Source organism: Plectropomus leopardus, chromosome 6 (assembly GCF_008729295.1).
Source record: "Plectropomus leopardus isolate mb chromosome 6, YSFRI_Pleo_2.0, whole genome shotgun sequence".
In the NCBI taxonomy this organism is placed as follows: domain Eukaryota; kingdom Metazoa; phylum Chordata; class Actinopteri; order Perciformes; family Serranidae; genus Plectropomus; species Plectropomus leopardus.
This window is the reverse complement of record NC_056468.1, coordinates 24,794,556-24,813,933: the sequence shown is the minus strand read 5'-3', so window position 1 is coordinate 24,813,933 and position 19,378 is coordinate 24,794,556. Positions and strand designations below refer to the sequence as shown.

At 38.8% G+C, this 19,378-nt stretch overlaps 3 protein-coding genes across 5 annotated transcripts; 2 read left to right on the top strand and 1 right to left on the bottom strand.

The window, feature by feature from the left end:
• Positions 1–1,312: 1,312 nt before the first annotated feature.
• Positions 1,313–3,115, top strand: oxt (oxytocin). 2 transcript variants are annotated; one of them, XM_042488129.1, is made up of 4 exons: positions 1,313–1,374; positions 1,474–1,598; positions 1,975–2,179; positions 2,883–3,115. In XM_042488129.1, the coding sequence occupies exons 2-4, from the start codon at positions 1,479–1,481 to the stop codon at positions 3,026–3,028; spliced, it is 471 nt and encodes a 156-aa protein (XP_042344063.1). In that variant the 5' UTR covers positions 1,313–1,374; positions 1,474–1,478; the 3' UTR covers positions 3,029–3,115. The 2 variants fall into 2 exon arrangements, with proteins under 2 accessions (XP_042344063.1, XP_042344062.1); XM_042488128.1 differs by having other exon boundaries at positions 1,325–1,374; positions 1,477–1,598.
• A 1,624-nt stretch (positions 3,116–4,739) lies between these two features.
• On the top strand, positions 4,740–5,612 carry LOC121944747 (fatty acid-binding protein, liver-type). Its single transcript, XM_042488635.1, has 4 exons — positions 4,740–4,850; positions 5,048–5,220; positions 5,354–5,446; positions 5,529–5,612. The coding sequence occupies exons 1-4, from the start codon at positions 4,784–4,786 to the stop codon at positions 5,577–5,579; spliced, it is 384 nt and encodes a 127-aa protein (XP_042344569.1). The 5' UTR covers positions 4,740–4,783; the 3' UTR covers positions 5,580–5,612.
• A 1,937-nt stretch (positions 5,613–7,549) lies between these two features.
• smyd1b (SET and MYND domain containing 1b) lies at positions 7,550–17,120 on the bottom strand. 2 transcript variants are annotated; one of them, XM_042487454.1, is made up of 10 exons: positions 16,868–17,120; positions 15,256–15,432; positions 13,525–13,738; positions 12,454–12,584; positions 12,237–12,275; positions 10,567–10,762; positions 9,428–9,520; positions 8,578–8,741; positions 7,961–8,129; positions 7,550–7,866 (listed from the first exon to the last, which is right to left on the bottom strand). In XM_042487454.1, exons 1-10 carry the CDS (start codon positions 16,987–16,989, stop codon positions 7,702–7,704), a joined length of 1,470 nt encoding a protein of 489 aa, XP_042343388.1. In that variant the 5' UTR covers positions 16,990–17,120; the 3' UTR covers positions 7,550–7,701. The 2 variants fall into 2 exon arrangements, with proteins under 2 accessions (XP_042343388.1, XP_042343389.1); XM_042487455.1 differs by lacking the exon at positions 12,237–12,275.
• Between the last annotated feature and the right edge of the window lie 2,258 nt (positions 17,121–19,378).

Below are 19,378 nucleotides of genomic sequence, written 5' to 3'. Positions count from 1 at the left end.
ACAAACATTCAAAAAAGTCAGCACATGTGAGGCAACATGAAGACTCGGCAGGTCGAAACTGGCTGTTTTTTTTTTCTGTCTTTCTCCGATCTGTCCTGGAAAAGATACTTAAAGGAACAGTTCTCCCCAAAATGAAAAATTCGTTTTTTACCGCTCTCCTGCAGTGCTATTTTCTTTGCTGCTTTCCTGGCTGCTGTAACAATGCGAATTTCCCCACTGTGGGACTAATAAAGGATTATCTTATCTTATCTTGGCTTATCTTATCTTATCTTATTTATCAGTCGAGATTGTTTTGGTTTGATTTGGAGATACTGGCTGTAGAGATGTCTGCCTTTTTGTCCAATTTTGAATAGATGGCACTTGGCTTGTGGTGCCCAATGCACCAAAAATACAATTTGAAAAACTCAACAGCAATGTCTCTTTCCATGGATCATGACCTGATTACTCAAAATAATCCACAGACCTTGTTGCGAGCAGTTTTAATATAGGTACTATTTTCTTTAAACCAAACTACACCCTATCAATGCACAGAAGGAAGTGTGCATCCTTACAGTTTGGCCAAGGAAGATGCCGTTAGCGTTTACATCTTGCACTGTCACGTACAACAAGCCTCTTGTCCATATCAAGATGCAAACTTCTTACTGTGCAGCAGAAAGAAAATATTTCCTACATGAATCTTCTCACAGTAAGGTCTGTGGATTATCTTGAGTAACCAGGTCATGATTCTGAAAAGAGAAATTGCTGTTGAGTTTTTTTCTAATGTAGTTTTTGGCACCACAACTCAAGTGCCATCTATTTCCATTCAATTCCACAGAAGGCAGACATTTCGACGTCATCTATCCGCAACTCACACCAAAACAGTCTAAATAGACAAATAGCACCACAGGAGGGAGAAAAATATCTATTTTTGATTTTGGGGTGAGCTGTAATAAGAAGAATCATTACAGTGTATCTCCTTTTTTAAATAGAGGCAGATCAAAGTTGTACTACACTCGTGCCACTTATGCGTTGAATAATTCAATCTCCTCATTCACTTCCTGACCTCTCTGACATTCCTGTCATCTCGAACATGCACGGTCACGCACCAGGAGCCCTTCTGTAATAATTCTCAAAAGCAAGACCTAAACTAGGCCGCAGAACCGCCTGGCCCTTTTGACCCAGCCTGCCCAGTGGTCAACTTAATTTCCGGAGGTGATAGTAACTGAAACGTGGCTCATTAATGATCTCTAAGTGGCTTTTGGGTTTCTGTGTCACTCTTTGAAGAAGCTCTTCAAGTATATAAGGCATGTCGGAGGCACCAAGAACAGAGGAAGCATCCAGGAGCATCTGGAACCAACACTTCAAATCTACTGTCATCAGGAGATTAAGCAACAAGTGAGTTTTGCTGCAGATTCAGCTTTTGTGGTGAGTGGACTTTTAGTTCAGTACATTTGGGCAGTAACTAGTTTTTCCATCTTTCTTTCACTCTCTCAGCAGACATGACTGGAGCTGCTGTGTCCGCCTGCCTACTTTTTCTCTTTTCTGTATGTTCAGCGTGTTATATCTCTAACTGTCCTATCGGTGGGAAGAGGTCCATCATGGACGCACCGCTGCGCAAGGTGAGCTGCTTTTACCAGCATTTTACTAAAAAACTTCTTTGCAAACTGACAAATGTCTGGCAGATTCAAAAATAGTTTTTAAAGTCAAGCACATTTTATTTATCAAACTCAGAATCACATTTAACAAAGGGTTTAGAATCTGTGTAATCTCTATAAACAAATACTGTATGTACATACTGGAATATGTTTGCCAAATATGTAAACAGTTGGATGAGATTTTGGTATTGAAAGCGTTACAGGCTCAAACAGAAAAAAAGGTTACGAATCTGAAATTATTTTTAGGAAACACAAACCGCTCACAATAAACACACAGTGTCAATTTCTTTGACATACTTTCTGAATAACAGCAATAATACTCAATCTTTTCCTCCTGTAGTGCATGTCCTGTGGCCCTGGAGACAGGGGCCGCTGCTTCGGCCCCAGTATCTGCTGCGGGGAGGGCCTCGGCTGTCTGCTGGGCTCCCCGGAAACAGCTCACTGTGTGGAAGAGAACTACCTGCTCACCCCCTGCCAGGCAGGAGGGAGACCCTGTGGATCTGAGGGAGGACGCTGCGCTGCTTCAGGACTCTGCTGTGATGCAGGTCAGTCATGTCCGGAAATACAAAGGAGGAAATACACTGTTGATAGAAGTATTCAGGTCCTTCACGCAGTAACAGTAACTCTGGGCAACAAAAACATGAAATAGAGTAAAAAATACAATATTTCCCTCTGAAATGTAGTGGAGTAAAAGTGTTAAGTTGCATAAAATTGAAATACTCAAGTAAAATACAAGTACCTCGGAATTAAGTTAATGTACTTACTCTCCAGCACTGCTTAATTTATCCAGTAATATGACTTTCTTTTATATATTTAATTATTATATTATATTTTCTTTTTTTTGTTTTACTTTGCATTCTATTAGAAGCTTTAATTTGGCTATATGAGATAAATCATTGCTTCTGTGGCAGAAAATGTTGGTTTCAATCCCTAAAAGTTTACAACATTTTTATGTTATTTTAATAATGTAGCCAGAATGAGAAGCTTGATTCCTATTAGAGATATTTTAAAATGCAGTATCTCTCAAGTACAGATAAATAAGCAACATTGTCTTTGTATCTCAGTTCTGCTACTTCAGTTACTGTGAACTCTGCTTTGATCGTTTGCCCTCTTGTTCTGAAAAGGTTCATGGTCGCTGGTCACAAACCTGATAACAACACATTGTAAAGTGTACAGTTGCAACAACTTACTACCGTGTTCTTAGTGACAGCTCCTCCTTTATTTGTTTTTGTCCAAACTCCACCACAGAGAGCTGCACCACAGACCAATCCTGCCTCATCGAGGAGGAGGGAGACGACCAAAGCAGCCAATTCGAGGGCAGCGACCCCAGTGACATCATCCTCAGGCTCCTGCATCTGGCCGGTCATACTACTCCTCATCGAGTTCACCAATGAGCTGCTCCTGAAGCCGAGATCTCATGGGAAACTCTTCATCCGACGAGCCGACATGGGACTTGTAGTTGTAGTTCATATAGTTGTATTACTATGTTTGTCCTTTGGCTCTTTCCCCTTCTGTAGAGTGCCTTTGTCAATATATTTTTATGTATGAAAATAGGGATGAATACTGACAGTGGTCATCCAGATATCTGCATGTTGAAATAAAGTTTGAGAGAGTAAATCTTGTTTTTTAACATTTTATTGACTAAAAGGTATGAATTGTTTTTCCTATACGGTGAAGAACAAGTCAGCACAAAGCTTATCAGGCTGCAGTGTTATACTATATTCCACTATCACCAAATGTACTAAGCCTACAGCCGTCTTTATCTTTTCAGACGTTCATCTTTGCACAATAACTGTCCTCTGTGTGAATCCAAAGGATCCTCACATGACAACAAGTGTGTGTTTTCGTGGCAAGTCCGGTGACACAATATCACTGTTGCAACAGTTATGACAACAGTTATCTTGTACCGTCGTCATGCACCTTTGATCTAGTTTTTTGTAAACTTCGGGGTAACAAGCTCCTCTTCTGTACTAGTTTTGAACGCCAGACAATTTAGTTAGAAACACTGCAGAATCAGAATTCACACAACAGATGAAATCTGTGTGAAACACAGATGACAGATTATCGGCATTGTGCTTGATTGAATCATTTTGTCGTATCTTAGCCTGCTCTGTGAGCTCTCTTTTTTTCCATAATCTTATCTTGAATATTGACTTGATTATCAGAGTGAAGTACCTTTGTAATGAATGAAGTCACATGCAATGGGTTTTTCCAAGGTGTTGCAGCAGCAGTAAAATGCCTATCTAACCTGTGCTGAGCCTGAAAAGAAAATATTTTATATATTATACAATAATATTTATGAATTGGGGTAGGAGTACTGTGAATATAACACAAACATGGTGGTGGAAAACTTTTTTCTCGTAGAAATGTTATTTGTGTTTTCTCCTTTTCAGACAAAATAAGGAGAAATAACAATGTTAAAACTTGAATAATATCAGCATATCCCACATATCTTACTTGGAAAATGCTTTTATTTGTTAAAAAAGAAGCCTAATTTGGAAAAATCCACAAGGAATATGTTGTTTACATGACCTGCATCAAATTTGGAATATTGTCACATTCAGAGTAATTAGAGGTAAAAGTGTAAAAGAGTGCATTTAAATGTAGAAAAAAAAACATCTACACATTTTCAAGTGAAAACATACAAAACACAGTAAAAAGTAATGAGGAACAAAAGACAGAAGGGAAGATATGAAATAATTAGCCAAAGGAAAGACAAAAAAGAGAGAAAAATGATGAAAAGAAGGAACAGAAAGTGGAGGAAGGAAGAAGGATGAAGAAAGAGAGAAAGAAAACCCGACAGCAACTGTGTGTCCAGTCAGCAGCTTTTGGAAGTACAATTCATGCAATGTCATCAGATGTTAGAGTGACTCTGAATGAGATCATTAGATGCATATTCCCATGCATGAACCACAATTCTCCACAAGACTCCAAAATACTGCATAAACACTTACACTACTTCTCTGTGTGTTAATGGTTGTCTAACTTTGGTCTAGTCACCCTGCACCACTTCTATCTCTCTCTTATCTGTTAGTGGATCTTGAAGTGGGCCGGAGTTGCCTTAATTTGCGACACCTGGAGTTAATGATTGCAGGGCTGTGAGACTGAGAGTATAAAAGAGGCAGCAAACCACCTCCCTGTCTGCCACCATGTCTTTCTCTGGAAAATACCAGCTGGAGTCTCAGGAGAACTTTGAGCCTTTCATGAAGGCCATCGGTAAGATTAAACTTTCTCACTTTAACTTCTTCAAATCAGTAGCTTTAATTGTGTTTACACAGTGTTTTTCTTTTTTTCGTGTGTTTGTAGCTGAGCCTTTCCTTGACAAAATTGGAACATGTTTCTGCAATTAAACATGGACACATGAAGACTTGCAAAACTACTTTTTGTTTTAACACATTTCTTTTCTGTCTCAGGTCTCCCTGATGAACTCATCCAGAAAGGCAAAGACATTAAGAGCATCTCTGAGATTGAGGAGAACGGTGACAACTTCAAAGTGACGGTCACCACCGGCTCAAAGGTCCTCGTCAACACCTTCACTGTCGGAAAGGAGGCAGAGCTGGAGACCCTCACCGGGGAGAAGGCCAAGGTAGGATGGCACACTAAACTTAATAAATTTTATAATAAATGGTGCACTAAAGTCATTAAATCTTCTGGTATCTTGGTCAAGAATTTCCTAACTGTCCCAAATTAAAACTCATCTCATATCCTACTACTTTAAGGCGGTGGTTCATCGTGATGGCAACAAACTGAGGGTCTCCCTGAAGGGAATTGAGTCTGTCACAGAACTGGTGGATGGGAACACAATTGTCAATGTGAGTAGACAAACCTGATTTCTGCACTTATTGCATAACTTAACAAGTTTCTAAAGCGGCTTTTTTTCTTTTTCCTCCACAGACTATGACTCTTGGCAGCATTGTATACAAGAGGACGAGCAAACGCATGTAAATGTGCACTTGGGATAATAAAATGTGAAAGGCACTGGGGTCTTGGCTTTTATGTACTGAAATTGCACAGAATGTTAAACTAGATGCTGACTAGTATAAACAAGCCAAAATGTCAAGAACACGATCTACTAGAACATAGGAAAGTCCATTAAATCAATGTAATGAGTCGCTTTTTTGTGGGTTAAAGCATGTGTGGGTGTGGCAGTGAACTGGTGAAAGGTCACTTTTGTGAGAGCAGGGACTGAACTAATTACATAATGGGGAAACATATAGTTAAAGGGGCTACTTCAATTGCATTGCAAATATGTAAACTTAGAAATTGCTCACCTGGCTTGTGGCAGTGTGGTTATGGTGCCATAAATGTCAGTTTTGGAAGTGGAAAGCTCAGCAAGATGAACTAAACTAACACTGCGTCAGCTCAAGCTGTGCTGGAGTATTGATCTGAATGGTATCAGGGTGCAGAAACAGACTGCAGGGAGTCTGACTTGCAAAGAGTGTTGTGGTGAATTGTGGACAAACAAGTGTTTAGTTTGAGTCCATAGGCTGAATTATGTTACCATTGTATTCATTTAATAGACCCCCCCCCACCATATTTTTAATTTTCTCCAACTTTTTCAATTACAAAAAAAATTTTAAATGAACTTTCTTACCAAACTGCTCATTACCTTTTTTCTTACATCTTTTGAAGGATATCACAGCAGCTTGAGGTCCACAGGTCTGAATACTTAAAGGCATCCAAAAGCAGGTACAAAAGTGTCACTCCAGTTTAAAGAGGGTTAATGTAGAATTTGCTTAGTCTTTCTGCTTAGAAATTGTCCTCATTACACTGCCCACTGTGTGGACATCTTATAAATGGGCAGGATAACAGGGAAATCTAAACCATATTTTTCATGGTCAAAGTGTAATCACCCCAGAGTAAGTAGTACAGTGGGGTTTACACTGCTCTTGGCCCCAAGCTAAGGGTGCTCATCAGGGTGCCTGATGCAAGATAATTTACACTTATACAATAATAATACGTCACAAGTGGGTTACCCCAGCATAGCATGTACTGGCCCTGCTCAGGAGCAATATTAGCTAAATTTTGCAGGATAATCCCTCTTAAAATGGACTTAACCAGGGGCTAAAAGTTGCTGCTGTCAAACGAGGTAAAATAAAGTTTTGTAATGTAAACTTAGATACATGTTCCAACTAAAATTTAACCTACATGGCCAGAGAAGTGCAGTGTGAGTTTAGATTAACACTGAGTCAACCATCAGTTCACTTACATGTTCAAAATAGTTTGTTTTTTTTAAAGATTATTTTTTGGCATTTTAGCCTTTTATTGGATAGAACAGATCAATAGCGTGAAAGGGGGGAAAGAGAGAGGGGACAACATGCAGCAAAGAGCCTCAAACGGGAATCCAACCCGAGGCTGTAGCAAGGACACTGCCTTCATTAACGGAGCGCCTGCTTTAACCACCGACACCCCTAAAAATATTTCTAGTTTTTGACCTTATTCTCAAAAACAAGTGTTTCAGTGTTTCAAACTGCTGTAAAAACCTGAATGAGAAACACATTCTGAATGGATACAATATGTAAAAAGGGAGTGCAAAAAATTAAATTTATCCTTAAAACAAATGACTGAAAAAACCATTATTTCAATAAAATGTCACTATTTCATTACATGTGTACAGGCAATTGTTTTAAATGCTGGAGGCATTTTTCTTGGGGTAGTGGGATTCAGAACTCTTATTCAGGGTTAAAATTTTACAAACTGGTAATGTATTATATGCTCTGATACATAATGGGAACCAACCATTAACCAATCACAAACGATTTGGTTTCATTGACGGCCTAACTGTGCCTGCTAATGAGGTGCACAAGTACACTTACTGCATATTTAAAAAATGCAACTACCTCTGTTTATTTCTACACTATAACAGTTTTCTGTGATTTCACCAGGGTATGAGTATTGACAATAAAATGCACAAGTTTGACGTGACATATTTTTAATGAAAAGCGGTACTACAAAAGTGAATGAAACAGAAAATGATCATGTGACTAAATGTGTATCGACTCACACACCAACACTCAGAAACCTAACAGTAAACAATTGGAGTTTTTTCGTCTCTTTGATCTGATAATTACTTCCTCCGGTGGAAGAGATTCTTGAATCCCTCCTCCACAGATGTGGGTTCATGCATCATGGTCATTGGTTTGTTCTTCAGAGCCGCCTCTCTCATATGGTGGTAAACGTACTCGTTCTGCTTGAACATCCTCAGCTCCATCTCTGTCTGCATTCGCATCGCCTGTGGAAGTATCACAAGGGACACTTAAAATTTTGCCTAAAAAGTGAAACCACATCCAGACTTATATGCAGATTTTGGGATTAAAAGGTGTTACCTCCAGGTCCTTGGTGATGGGATGTGTTGGGCCGTGGGTGATCATGAGGATGGCGTAGGCCTTGCAGATCATCCCATGGGCGATCTCTATCTCCCCAGCTTGCCAGTGAGTGACTCCTGCTCGCATTGCCGCCATACCGAGACCAGCGTGGTTGGGATGGTACAGTTTCCTATCAGGGGAAGAGATTTGATTTATTTAAGTCTTTTCTTTTGTTATCAACTTTCTTTTTTTTTTAACATGGAGAATAAACAACAAACGCATTAATACACAACACTACCCCTGACCCCTGGCAGCACCCCCAATCACATTATAATAGAGAATCTACTGACAAATAAAATAAAGAAATTAATAGGCAAAAAAGAGAAATAAGAAAAAAAAAGAAAAATGTCAACATTAATGAAAAGTAAAAATAATTATGATAGTAAATAAAGTTACATTAGACACACAGGCTCTATGACCGCGTGGTTGTGCACACAAGATCTTTCACTTTGTAGATTTATTAAAGTATTAATTTGCTGTTTTTTTTTGTTGTTGGTTACTTGTTCTACACTGTTGACTCAGTGTGTTTTCACTGTTGACGTGGATGCGTCTCACAACAGACAGCTCTCTGCACTCACATGTATCCTTCCACCATTTTGCGGGCGTAGTCTGCAGCATCGTTAAAGAACTGCAGGTAAGCTTGCACCTCGCTCAGAGTGCTCCACATCCTCAGCTGGTAAATGTGAGTGTCAGCCAAAACCGGCTCTGTTTTCGCTATGCACTCCTTGCAGATTTTTACCACCTGAAGAGAAAAAAAGAAAATCTGGTAAGAACTAGAATTACTGCCACATGGTTGTTTGCCTCAGTGAATCAGTCAAGTTGCAATTATAGTTTATATCTGTAATGTCTGTTTAGGCTCATATGTTGCTATATCAGTGGATAATGCTTCAAAGATGGATGTTGCCTCAAAGAAGCTACAAACTCTGAAACACAGATCCAGCACACATCTTTCTCCAGGCAGCAGAGAGGATCTATACAAACATCAGAGTTTCAAGTCGGGCACCCGAGATTAGTGTCACCAATTCAGTCTGACATAGTGTTTCTCCTTCTGTTCATGAGTTATGGCATTTAATAAAAGCCATGAAACTGTTTTTGCAGAACATCATGTTTTCACAGTGAGGATGACTTTTGACCTTTTGGAGATAAAATGACATAACTTCATCATTTTATTTTGTTAGAGATTTGTGTGAAATTTTGTCACAATCAAGATTATAGTGACCTTAACCAGACGGATAAACCGAAAACATAGTGCCTCTGGTCATAGATATTGCTGGCATGGAGGCATAAATATCTTTTTAAAAAACATGGAAATATTGGACAGAGCGCCTTTCAGGTGAAAAAGCAGGCTTAAATTATGTTGTGTGGTAAAAAAAACAAACAAACAAAAAAAAAAAAACAGCTGGTTCTGTTGGTGAGTTGATAAAATACCTCATGGTAGTCGCCATTTAGTCGAGCCTTGTCCATCTTCTCCAGCATTTGATAGCAATAATCTGTTGCCTCTTTCACCTGCTCCTCTGTGGGCTGTGGGAAACATTGATCACAGTTAAATGAGGAAATCAAACACAGTCCTTAAGTATTAACAGACTGAGTGACCATTACATACACCATGAAAGCGGACACCCTATTTATTTTTAAAGACAGGACTTGTTCGCCTTGTCTAGGTCCATGAAAGGGAAGGCCTGATGATTTTTTTATCTTAAGACCTTTGACCTGCTGAATGGGCCCTGTCAAAGATTTTAATGTGTATTTGCTAATAACAAACCAGATTTCCTGTTCCTAGTTATTATAGTCATTATCAAGCAGCCAGATCTGGCTTAGCATAACAGTTGTGGTCAATGTGGTTTAAAATTAAGTAATAAACTCCTTGAAGTTTTTATCTGCTGATAGTTTCTGACACATGCTATTAATAACTTCTGACCCACATATACAATTTACAGTTCACTACACTGGTGTGTGTGTGTGTGTCTTGTGTTTCACAGATTGGGATAATGTCAAGTCTTATCACCCAAGGCCATGGAGTTGCTACACCTTTTATGGCATGTCATGCACTGATTTACACATCTGAGAATATTAAATAGTACTGATCGTCTGTAATTTGAAGTTGAACCACAAATTATACAATACTGTTTAAAATAGATAAGATAACTCCTGGTACATGTTAAAACACTGAATTACATTTTCTGCTTTGAAGTATCCATGACACAGAGGGTTTGGGGGTCCTCTGCTGAAACACTTTATTTCCTGCATTCTGTGGTTTTTTATGCACAAATTTGTGCAGGGGAACATGTTCCCCTCCTCCGAAATCCACTCCTATGACCTCACATGTGTGAATGCCCACCCTTACACACACAGTTTGGAAGCCGAATCCTTTGGGGGTTATCTTTGCTTAAAATAGTCACAGCGGCTCTGCTTCTCATGTTTCCCGTCTGTCCTTATCACCTGTGCCACAGTGCTTGTAAATGTAGTGAGAGGTTTTGTTCTTTTCTGCCTTGTGCAATATGAAATCCTTCTCATGGTTTATGAAAAGCAACATTAAACTCAACACAAAGACAAACAAAGACACAAACCTTGACTCCGTCCACTTCACGTCCTGCCAGCTTCAGGTCATCTTTGGTGCGGTTCTTGCAGTGCTCACACATGCAGTCAAAGAAGTATTGTGCTTTCAGCATCCTTTGTCTCTCCTCTGACAAATTCAAGAAGTCCACGTATGAGACTGTCAGCTCCTGTCCCTCTTCGATCTTACCTAGAGAGCGCAGCTCGATCCTGAAGAAGAGAAACAAAAATTAAATGCGAGCAGAAAGATTTTATTCTTTTAGTCTTCCATTTATAGTTTGTGTTTAATGGTGAAACCCTGTTCCATCCTGTTGCTTTCAGTTCACTCAATCCAGTTAAAGGATTGAAGTAATGGATGTTAATGATTGTGATAATGAAGATTATTTCACACTTAAGCCAAAATTCAGTTTATTAACTCTGTGAATGTACTACTTTTGTAAATCTAAATGTATTATCTATAAAGCAGCTGAATATTTTATACAAGTCTTGACCATTTTTAGTAGATATTTTCTTTCATTTATTGTTCACCTTAGTTAAGTTTTCCCTGTTTGATTCCTAAAGAAATGTGGGATTTATTTCCACATTTAACAAATGTTTGACATACCTATCATATGGTGGCTGATAAGGGCAACAGTGGTTCAACGACTGAAAACATATCCATTGAGGTAGCATGCTGCAGCTTCAGAGACCAAATCAAAAACACACAGGGCCTCGAAAACATATGAAACAGCAAAATGCTGCATATTCAGCCAACACAGTGGAAGTTCTCCAGGCCTCTAGGGGGAGTGCTCAGTGGAAAGCCTTGATTTTTGTCCCAAGAGATAAAGAACAGACAGGAAAGTGTGTTTGTTTTTTAAGCATGAAGAAAAGTGGAGTAGGGCAACAAGAAAGGTAGGTTTCCTTTTTTCTGCATCTGACCTTTGTCTTTTATACTATTAGTGTTTGCTGTTGAAGTGTTTGTTTTGGCTTTTTGCAGCACATTTTTGTCTTTTCATTTGCAGCAAGTTTCTGTTGTGTTTGTTACTGTTTTTGAATTGTTAGGTTGTTTGGTGTCTAAAGCTGCAGCACATTTCTCCTGAAGGAAATATTCTTGGCTGCTGAAGTGCATTTGCTCTTGGCCACTGCATTATTCATATTTACAGGAGTGGATGAGGGCAAACACGCTAGTGAACATTAAAAAAGATATAAAAGGCTTAAATGTGAAATAATTAGGGATATTTAGCTTAAACAATACATGGAAATATTGTTTCAGGCTAGTGTAACATGGTGTTAGAGGTGAGCTAATAGATGTTATAAATGAAAAAAAGCTTCTAATAGACACCAATCAGTGATATGATGAATGGACATTGCAGTCACACATGGACTAGCACACAAAGTGACAATCCAGCAGCACACGATGACAAAAACTTAGATGACAAACAGATTAATATCTGCCGGTGAAAAATGAGCTTTCAGCGAGTGAAGAAATGTGAACTCATAACAGCCTTTAAATGAAGGTTAGAGCATTCAAGTAGCATGTCGACATATAAAGCCTACAGTGCGCACTACAGAGCACTACTGTGAAAATACTTTTATTTTCCACAAAGGATGGAGTGGGAGAGAGGATGGCGGGAATTTAATATCATAGTCTCAATGGTGCTTTAATAGATAACACTCTAAAAAGGCTCAAATTGAGGTAACGCACCTCTGTTGAGAATGAAACATAGTATTCACAGCCGATTGACTGAAAGACAAACAGGAAGCAGTTTTACACCAAATGCAACCTGGCAAACACACATCTGCACACAATAGCACATAAACACACACACACAAAACTCTCAGAAAATTTATATTTTAAATAATCTCAATACAAACTACATTTTTTTAAAAGTGCTTTTTTTTCTTTCTTTCTTTTTACTTACTTGCCGTGGTTGAGTATCACAGTGCAGTTTGGCCAGCAATCATGATTCACTAAACACAAATTTGGGAAAAGACCAACTCCCACTGCCTGAAGGCCCCTCTGGTCGCTCACAGTGAAACCGTTACAGTTAATCTGAAAGGAAAAGAGGGGAACTATTATGTGAACATGCAGAGCTGCAGCTTAGGAGAGAAATAATGGAGAGGTTTGTGCAACGTGTGCATGTTAAGAATTAAAAATAAAAAACAAAAATAAAGAAAGTATGCATTTTTTACTGTTGGCTGCAGCATTTCCTCTCATATTCATATTCATATACAGTCATTATGTAGTTCCCATTGTTGTACACAGAGTCACAAGATGACAATCAGGGTATCAAATAAGAACAAATGTTTCTGAAACACAAATTAATCTTTAATTTTTGCCTTTTTCACTTGTGAAATACTTGAAGCCTCTTAAACAAGTTCAAATTAAACTATATTCAAAGGGAATATAGCTCTTCGATTGAACTGATACTGTACATGATACTTATATTTTGCTTCGCTTTGTCACAATAATAATCAATGGTTGGGAAGCACGGATTGTTTCATTGTACCCCAGAATTTGAGGTCAGTGTCAAAGGTTAATTTGGTCAGTATTTATAATCTCAAGAAATCTATTTAATATCATTTCAGATATCAGACGACTACTTAATATTCACCAGGCCAGTAGCAGAGCAGGTTGTGCTTGTTATTGTAAAATCCAGGACATATTTCCCATCCAGATTTCAGCTATAACTTTTGTGAATATTTAACATTTAATGATAGCCAGGTGCATTGTGTCCCAGCTGTCCCTCCAGTATTTAAGTCAAAAGTCACAACTTGTGCTAGAATCACAGGTACTGAGGAACTTGCCTGAGTCATCGTGAAAATATTTGATTTGTTGAGTTGACGAGGATGAGTGAACACAGTAGTTTTGGTGTCTGGGAGGCCTGACTGTCTAATTTTGAGCTCACTGTCTTTCTGTCCTCGGAAGAAAAAAAAAGTCCCTGATTTGGGACAAACTGTGGAAACATGAGGGATAATACATATAAACTCACCACTCCAAATATATGTGAGACTCTGTCAATCGTGTGCTGCTTGCTAGTGCGCGGCCAGTAGTCCAGGAAGTTGTGGATGTCCACTTTGAAGTCCTTTAACTCGTCCTCTGGCATGTCAGCAATGTGGTCCTCCAGCTCCTCCACTGTGATCAGCTGCATGTCTGACATCATGCTCCCCTCTTTGTCAATACGCCACAAAATGCGGGCCACCAAACTGACCACAAAAAAAAAAAAAAATACAAGAAGACAGGTGACATAGAGGATCACCATATAATCAGACACACATAACCAAGACTAATTATTTATTGACACTGACCTTTTTTTCTAATACATAACTGGGCAAAAACAAAAACTCACTCATTCTTGACTTGCCCAGTTCGAACATTATATCTCTGCTAAACCTTTGAAACCTGAGCAAATTGATTTCTTAAAATGAAAAACATGGAAAGAAAGCAAAGAAGAAATGACCCAAAAAATGGCAAGAAATTGGTAAAAAAAATTGGTTTAAAAAAGAGAAAAAGAAAGTTTAAGAACAAGAAAGTGTATAATAATTCTGTAACATGATTTTTTCCCTAGCTTTTTTAAAATCATTTTCCAAATCTCTAATTTCTTGAACATTGTGAAACATTTCACACCAAGTTGCTCATTGCCTTTTCCAACATGTTTTTGGACACCTATTTGCTCAAGTTTCAAAGGTTTAAATAAATGAAAGTGATATCGCTGCAGGTTAAATAGGTGTAAGTGGCAGTTATCAGTGTTGTAGTTACAGAATAGAAGGCTCTTGGTGCACCGACTGGCATGTTCAAAATGCCGTTATCAGCTTTTAAACGTCATTGTTTCTTGTTATGCAGCGACACGTGTATGACGTTGTCATCACGAGGTGGAGGGGAAGGTGTGGTGTGACGTCCAGGCTGCCAACAAGCTGCAGACCACAACTGAGACCAACAAACAATGCCAGGTATTCATCTGTGAGACATTTAGGCGTTGCCAGTGGATTCTGTGCCACCAAGTGTGGGAGTTTTAGGTCAAAATATGATCTTTTCTCAAACATAAGCAAGTCATTTATGTGCCTAAATACTCATTAATGGCAGCGCTGTTGAAATGTAAAGAACATAAAGTTTTGTCAATGGCTGTGATCAACTCCATTCTGAACATACTAGTCAGTGTCTAACTTTTGAGCTGCTCAAGAGCAACAAAGGTGTGGATGGATGGATCAAACACACACAGGACTTTGACTCAGTAGACCAAGATCATGTCATCACATCACGCCTATCATGCTTTTCGCTAAAACTAACTAATAGAGGCACTAATTTGTCATGTCATACACACAGCACTAAACAAGGACATGTTGCTTGATTAACTCCTTGAAACTTTGACTGACATCACTTTTCTAGCTTTCTAGCTGTTGCTCATTACCTTCTTTCCATGTTTTTGAAAGAAATCAAGCCAATTTTTCAGGTTTCAGAGGGTGAAATTTGGCATTATGCATTTATATTTTCTTGATCAAAATCCACCTTGCACCAAACCAGCCTTGTCTTTTCTAATTCAGTCGGATGGGTGGTGGGAAACAATTTAAGAAACCGCCTCGCAGGACAATAATAGAAGTCTTTCCTTACATGGGTGAGTTCATTTGGTTTTTTTTGTTGTTGTTTTGTCAACAGAAAAACATCTAAAATCAAGCATATTGTAACACCTTTCTATCACTCCCTAACTCTTCTTCCTTCCACTCACCGGATGTTCTCGTTGGGTGCTTTGCCATAAGCTTTGATGGCGCTACATTCTTGCTTGTGTTCGGCCCAGCCGGCGCGCTGGCAAGTTCGGTCACAGTAATGAGCAAATTTGCACTGGCCGCACCTCTGTAGCTTTTCTTGTCTGCGGAAACAGCTGTGGCAAATACGTTCAGCTAGACTGCAGAAAAAGAGAGGAAACAGAAAAAAGAAAGATGTTATGGTCCATATATTACAGCCCATGTTTAATACAAAAACCTAAGAAATAGTTTGGAAGACTTTACTTCTGGTGGCCAAATGCTCCGTTATTTTTCTCCTTTTTATATTAATTTCTACCATTTCAGGCTGTTCTCCTGGACTGCTCATACCTATGAAAAATAGTGCAAACTTTTGGATATAACCAACTCAAAAATCACATGACTAATGCTCATGGGGTGTTAATTCGTTAGATATCATAGGATCTGTTGTATCAAGCTCCGTTGACGAGTTTGAAGACAATCTTTCAGATGAGCATTAAAGTTAATTCTGTCATCGCAAAGTATTCTCAACTTGAGGTTCCCACTGTTTCTCAGAAAAATTAAAACTAGGATTAGGTGTACTTCTGACAGTAATGTCTGGCCTGTCATTTTATATAAACACACATTTTAAAACATTAAGTTTTCCTCCTTAATTTTCAGCCAAATTCACACTCTGTTCTCTCACAGAACAGCGTCTTTACGAAGATATTTTCAAGCGATCCCATAAAAAATAATACAATTAAGCATTAAAGTATGTGCGATACAGTTTTCTAATGTCATAATTTTGTCTTTTTGATTAGAAGACAACAGGCCCCTGGGCACAGATATGCAAAAGGCCCCACCTCCTCATATACCGGAGCAAGACGCACTCTTTCGTTATTGTATCTTTTACCTCTGTTGCCATTGTGCATTTGTGGTTCTGTGTCCTTTGGGATCGTTTTGTGTCTCTTTGAAGTCATTTTGAGTCTTTTTTAGATGGTTTTGTGACCCTTTGGGTTTGTTTTTTTGCATGTTTTTTGTAGTTTTAGTCTCTTTACGGTTCCTTTGCAATCATTTTAAATCTCTTCATGGTCAGTGTGTGTTAATTTTGAAGGACATATTGCAGGTGAAGAGGCCCCTGATGCTTTGGGTTCCTGGGCCTGTGCCATTCAGTAACCCATCTAAGCACAGTCTGTGTTTGGTTTGTCCATTTCACAATCCATCACAACACATGTATGATGACAATATGTGACAAGGTGATGCATCCCATCTTTGTGTTGAAATGATCCCACAATTTCAAAGCCTAAACATGATGATTTTCTCTTGTTGTTCCAGAGAGGGTTGTAGTCATTTAGTGTTTGCTTGTTTTTTATGTGATCAGTAGTTATTTCACACTTTACAGTTACATTAAAATCTCTTAGGATCAGATACATCTAAGTAACATAATTTATACACCAATACTAGAGTAAAATCAGACTCTATTGCTGTCCAAGGCAGGAAATTGCAAGATATTGTGGATAAATTGTAAATCTAGACAAAAAATAAAGAAAATATATTGTTTTACTGCCCACATTCCCCTCCACTGAGCTTTCACATCCATTTTTTCCATCATCGCCTTACCTGTCAAACACCACAGCTGCAATACTGGGTTCAGCAAAAATGACGTCTCCACCCCAAAACTCCTTGGTCGCCTTCAGCCCCCTCCCCTTTCCAGGTGAGTCAAATATTGCCACGTTCTCCATGATATCTTCACTGGTTCCTGAGATGCTGGTGAGCGGTGAGTGAACGGTGAGAGGAGTGTTTCAGTGAGAGAGACGCTAAATGCAGCGATTGGGTATTTGAGGAACTCGTAGACCAATCTGTGTACTCTGTGTCCGTCAGTGACAACTGCACATTCCACACCCGAGGTACTAAAATAGCCGTCCACCTCTTGAACTGTACCAACACACACAGAGAAGGGGTTGCTGCTGATTTGTCTCATTAGTCCACTGAGGAATAAAATGTCTTGTCCTTTCAATAAAACCAACCAACCTCATTTAAAAGTACCACCTTTGAAATTGGCTGTTGTTCTCTCATATTAATATTTTAATTTGTTGTTACTTTTTTTTTTTTTGCTGTCAGTCTTTTTAACAGCCCCCTCCCCTGACCATGTGTTGGTGAGTGCTCAGTCCCTGAGGGTTATTTTTGGCCCTCAGTTGGGGCTGTCTGTCAAGAGTCTGTGGTGATGCTGGACAGCTGCGAGAAGTTTGACAGTAACAGGACTGATCAGTCTCCCTGCCTCTCCCCTGTTCTGGTGCTTTCTATTACTTACTCTCTCCTTCTGTATTTGCAACATGAGTTATGACATAATACTGTGGGAGGACCAGCTTTGGGCTCCTCTGAATGCACCCAGACCCCACATACATGAGTGGACTACCAGGTTTGGGTCCTCCACAAAGGAGATACACACATATGATGTATAAATCAACTCATTCCTGTCCATTGGCTCCCTGTTTGTTTTAAAATAGATTTTAAGATTTTCACTTTTTGAGCAATCATTTTCCATGTGCAATCTGTGGGGTTTTTTTTTGTGTTTTGGTTTTTTTAACTTTTGCATCTACTATATGTACTGCTCTTTCTTGCTCTATTTCTATTTGGTTTTCTTTTTCCCTCAATTTTTATTTCTAGTTTTGTGTCTTGTTTTTTTTTTTGTTTGTTTTGTTTTGTTTTGGGTTTACCATTTATATTGCTGTTTTTGCTCTATTTATCTTGTAAATCCTTGCTTTGATATCCCTTTGCTGCTGTACCAATGCAAATTTCCCTGTTGTAAAGGATTATCTTATCTTTTCTTTTAAAGCTTGTCTGGGTCTGGCCCCAAGCTACATATCATAAATGTGTACCCCGTATGAGCCAGTTCGCAGCTATATAGATCCTCAGGTGGGGGACTTCTGGCCGTTCCAAAGTCGATGCTTAAAACCAAAGGTGACCGGGCCTTTGCCATAAGGGCCCCTCAACTTTGTAACGACCTGGCTGAGGACATCAGGCTCGCAGAAACAGTGACTTCTTTTAAATTATTTCTTAAGCCCATCTTTATAGACTGGCTCTTGTGTGATGTCGTCTTTTCATTCTGTCTTTTCATCTATTTTTATTTATGTTTTATTTATTTTACTGTCTTTCTGTTGTTGTTTTGCCTACTGGGTATCCCATTTCCCTTTTTTGCTGTTTGTGAAAGCACAAACACTTACACTTGTAAACTCTGTTTTTAAAGGTGCTGAAACACACCTTTCACAATGTTTTAAAGAAACATGTCATTTAACTTGTAAACCGTAGCAAAACAGTGCACACATTTGAGACTGAAAATGCTCATGAAGCACAGGTGTGTCAGCCTCATTCCTGATCTGTGGGCACTCCTGTACACATGCTTCCCTGGTGAGCCAAACAAACTGTGCTTTTTTCACAGAATTATTCCATTGTTATGTTAAATTAAGACTACAAACACAACCTGAGACACTGAATTTTTTTTTAAATATTGAATTTGTTGTATTTTTTATTGCAGATTGACTGAATTGTGTGAAGGGTCCTAACAGGCCAAGAGGAGTGGCAGTGAGTGGCAAGGTATGAGAGTGTGTTAGATTAAGATTAACATTAATCCACAGAAAAAGTGCTGGTTGTCAGTTATTTTACACTACATTTTGCAATTCTCATTTTAAATTATTTAACCTGTGTTGTAGTACATGAATTTATAGTTTTCTCTCTTTAAACATTGCAGTTGATGTTAGCCTCCAGAAGTGGGAGCGACTGGTGCAGTGGGGGTCCACCTGTGGAGTTGTGGTGATATAATATGAATTTTACTTTTTAGTTCTGAATTTAATGTTGATTACGCAATGTAATGGCTATAGAACAATGAAACAAACAACGGAGTTAAAATTGATTTTCCATTAGCCTTGCTTTTACTATGCAATTCTGCCTGCTTCTGGGTACGATTTGCGGCACAAAAGGAAGTGCGTCGACAAAAGCAGGAAGAGAACTGCAGTGTTTGTTTTACCAGCTCCAATGCAGCTACATGCAGCAAAGGAGTAATTTTTGCAATGAACAATTCACTTTCCAGCAGTAAATATGGAATGAACATCACATTTTATGAGCAATTATTAT